The sequence below is a fragment of the Scardinius erythrophthalmus genome (genome assembly GCF_964197995.2).
Source record: "Scardinius erythrophthalmus genome assembly, chromosome: 11".
Classification (NCBI taxonomy): Eukaryota; Metazoa; Chordata; class Actinopteri; order Cypriniformes; family Leuciscidae; genus Scardinius; species Scardinius erythrophthalmus.
In genome coordinates, this window is record NC_138231.1 from 22527302 (window position 1) to 22530969 (window position 3668).

General features: G+C 36.2%; 1 protein-coding gene across 1 annotated transcript; it reads left to right on the top strand.

Moving 5' to 3' along the window:
• Window positions 1–1130: 1130 nt before the first annotated feature.
• Window positions 1131–3421, top strand: LOC308698469 (zona pellucida sperm-binding protein 3-like). Its single transcript, XM_081378565.1, has 8 exons — window positions 1131–2012; window positions 2102–2220; window positions 2339–2442; window positions 2521–2698; window positions 2763–2880; window positions 2958–3040; window positions 3142–3233; window positions 3309–3421. The coding sequence occupies exons 1-8, from the start codon at window positions 1479–1481 to the stop codon at window positions 3395–3397; spliced, it is 1317 nt and encodes a 438-aa protein (XP_081234691.1). The 5' UTR covers window positions 1131–1478; the 3' UTR covers window positions 3398–3421.
• Window positions 3422–3668: the final 247 nt, after the last annotated feature.

The following is a 3668-nucleotide window of genomic DNA, read 5'->3' on the forward strand; positions in this document are numbered from 1 at the left end:
TCCATGTGGAATTTTCTAGAATCTATGCGAATCATAGCCTACTTCATACATTATTGAAAGGTTCAAGCAAAATTCACCATACAAAAAAAAGATGACGGAGTTTATGTGGACACTGCTGAACTTGAGCACACACAACAATGTGACATCAAACCAGAATGAGATGTTCCTCCTCATCTCATTTCCAAACTTTTTTTTATTTAAAAAAGACATGTCCCACCACATTAAAGTGAGTTTGGTCCTCTTGACATTATGAGGTTAAGCACAAAGAGAAAGCTATTCGGGCTTAGCTGTGGGAATAATATGGGAATGGGAGCATGAAAGACGTTTCTAATCTGCTAATGCAAAAATCACATTAACTTCCCTAATTCATTTTCGCCACAGCGATGGGATATTAAAGGCTGCAACTCAGAGACCTTTAATAGCGAGCTGTGGATGTTTTTCAAGCTGTTTCAAGTGTAGAGGTTGTAAGAGTGTGTTTTGTTTGGCAGTTGGCAGAGTCTGTAAGAACACAACAGCACAGGAGCTCACATGGCAGTGGATTTTCATTGAGAGGCTTTACTGTGTGATGAGAAATAAACTCATCGTGTGTGTGAGAGAGAGAGAGAATATATATATATAAATATATATATATATATATATATATATATACAAATATATACATATATATATATATATATATATATATATATACATATATACAGTATATACATATATATACACACACATATATATATATATATATATATATATATATATATATATATATATATACACACACAAACTTATGTACATATACACATACATACATAAATATATACATACACAGTCAAGCCAAAATTTATTCAAACACCTTTAACATTTCTCACATTATCACAGTTTATTCACTATAATTTAGAAAATGGTAATAAAATATGACAAGAACTCAGAGTTATCAAATCATTTTATATTTCACTGGTTTTGGCCATTCTTCTGTCTCACAAATGAATTAGGTTGTATCGCTGTCAGCTGTTAAATTTAAGTACACAATTAGATAATACCAATTTAGGTCAACCAATAACCATGCAATGCTTAATTTTGTTCATTATGTGGTGTAAAAAGGTTGCATTAGCAATCAAAGAAAAAAAAAAAACGTATATAAAAATTATATCTGGTGTCTGAATAATTTTTGGTTTGACTGTATGTCATACAGTGTAATTTGTGATAATCTTATAGGATTGCCGAAATTGCAGAGTCTGTAGCAGGCATTAAATCAAAATAGAAAGAAATCACTGTAAGAAAAAAGTCTGCAAATAAAACTGACTACAGCCAATTTTGTTGAATTTCATAGAGGTCTCCTTTGTGTCAGGAAAAGTAATGCAACAAGTCTGGAAAATCATTAAGCTTGTCAAAAGGGGGTGGAGTCACTGCAATTTCCTGCTCTAGAAAAAGCCACAGCAGGAGCACAACAAACATTCTCTGGTTCTCTGGGTTTAATAATAATGGAATTCATTAGTGTTGGATTGTTGTTGCTTGTTGCAGTTGGCTCGTCTTTGGCACAGTGGTCAGGATTTCAACAAGGCCAGGATCCATTAAGATTCCTACAACAACAGTCACCAGTTTTAGCTTCTCAGCAAGCTCTTCAAGAATCACAATTATCAGCTTCTCTGAGACCTGTGACGAACCCTGGTGGGGCAAATCAATGGAAGCTTCAAGATCCTGGAAGTAGTCAGTCTAAACAACTAATGGAGGCTCCTTTGACACCTTTGACCTGGCATTTTCCTGTTGTCCCTGAAGAACCCCAACAGCCAGATGTGCCTTTTGAGTTGCATGTACCTACCCCTTCTCAGAGTATTGCAGCACAATGTGGGGAGAGATTTGTGCATGTGGAGGTTAAGAAGGACTTATTTGGTACTGGTCAGCTGGTGAATCCCTCATTCCTCACTTTAGGAGGCTGTGCAGCTGTAGGGGAGGATCCAACAACTCAAATCCTTATCTTTGAGTATGAGCTCCAGGCATGTGGCAGCTCTCTGATGGTGAGTGGCTGCTTATGAGTCTTGCTAACTATAGTAATTGAGGGTAAAAGCTAGGTTACTGCATAGACTCATTCTTGATCTGTTTTCAGATGACAGGTGATGAGCTGGTGTATAAATTCACCCTCTTCTACACTCCTGAGGCTTTAGTAGGAACTCCCATTGTAAGAACTGATGCAGCAGCTGTTGGAATTGAGTGCCACTATTCAAGGTAGGTTTTTTTTTTATTATATATATATATATATATATATATATATATATATATATATATATGTATGTATGTGTGTTTCAATTCAGGTTAATGAACCATGTTTTATTCCTCTGTTTAGGTTGCACAATGTTAGCAGTAATGTTTTGATGCCCAATTGGGCTCCTTTTGCTGCTACAAAGATTGCAGAGGCAGTTCTGGTGTTTTCTCTAAAGCTCATGACTGGCAAGTTTTTATACACCCTTTTATAAGAGTAACTCTGAAGTGAGACTGATTTTTGTTCTATTTCTGTGTCCCTTGCAGATGACTGGATGTTTGAGAGGCCATCCAATCAGTTCTTCTTGGGACAATTCCTGAATTTTGAAGCTTCTGTGAAGCAGTTCAACCATGTTCCCCTGCGACTCTTTGTAGATGGTTGTGTTGCTACTGCAGTCCCTGATGTGAATGCTGCTCCAAGATATTCCTTTATTGAGAACCATGGGTAAGGATTATCATCTTGAAGTCTCATATGTGACCAGAGCCTAAAGTGTTTTCTTTTGCCTCAGGTGCCTGGTTGATGCAAAGCTTACGGGCTCTACTTCCGGTTTTATGCACAGAGTTCAGAATGACAAACTTCACTTTCGCTTGGAGTCTTTCAGATTCCAGCAAGCAAATAGTGGTTTGGTATGTAATGGTGTCTTTCTGCAAGAGGTGAATGTTCGTCCCATGAACATTGTCCCATGTTTAAAATCCTTTTGTAGGTATACGTCACGTGTTCTTTAAGGGCAGTTATGGCTTCAACCCCCATAAATGCAGAGAACAAGGCTTGCTCCTTTGCCAATGGGTATGTCCTAACAGAATAAGTGCTTACCAGATAAGATGTGATCAGAATGGGTAACTGTGTCTTTGCCTTTTTTTTTTTTTTTTTTTTTTTTTTTTTTTAAGATGGCTTTCTGCAGATGACAATGACCAGATGTGCATGTGCTGTGACTCCACATGTGGCTTCAGCAGGAAAGGGCGAGCACTACCTGATTCAGGTAAAGATGTGCACTAGGATCTGTATTTTGCTGTATACAGAGCAACCATGAATGCCTATTTTTATTTTTCCTAAGGGCTTGTTTCAGAAGGGAAAGCAACAGTTGGCCCCATTGTAGTCACTGAACCTCAATTGCAAGTAAAACTAAATAAATTGCAAGTCTAATAAAGCCCTGGAATGAACACCGTGGCATGTCTTGTGTCTTCTCTAGAGGATAGTGTTGGTTTCATGCTTCTGACTGATATCTTTCATTTGAAAGTTACATGTCATATATATATATATATATATATATATATATATATATATATATATATATATATATATATATATATATATATATTATTATTATAAATTTTTTTTTTTTTTTTAGCTTAATATATCTAAATTACATGTGCTCTCAATGAAAATGCAGAACAATTAGTTCTTGACAAAGGTT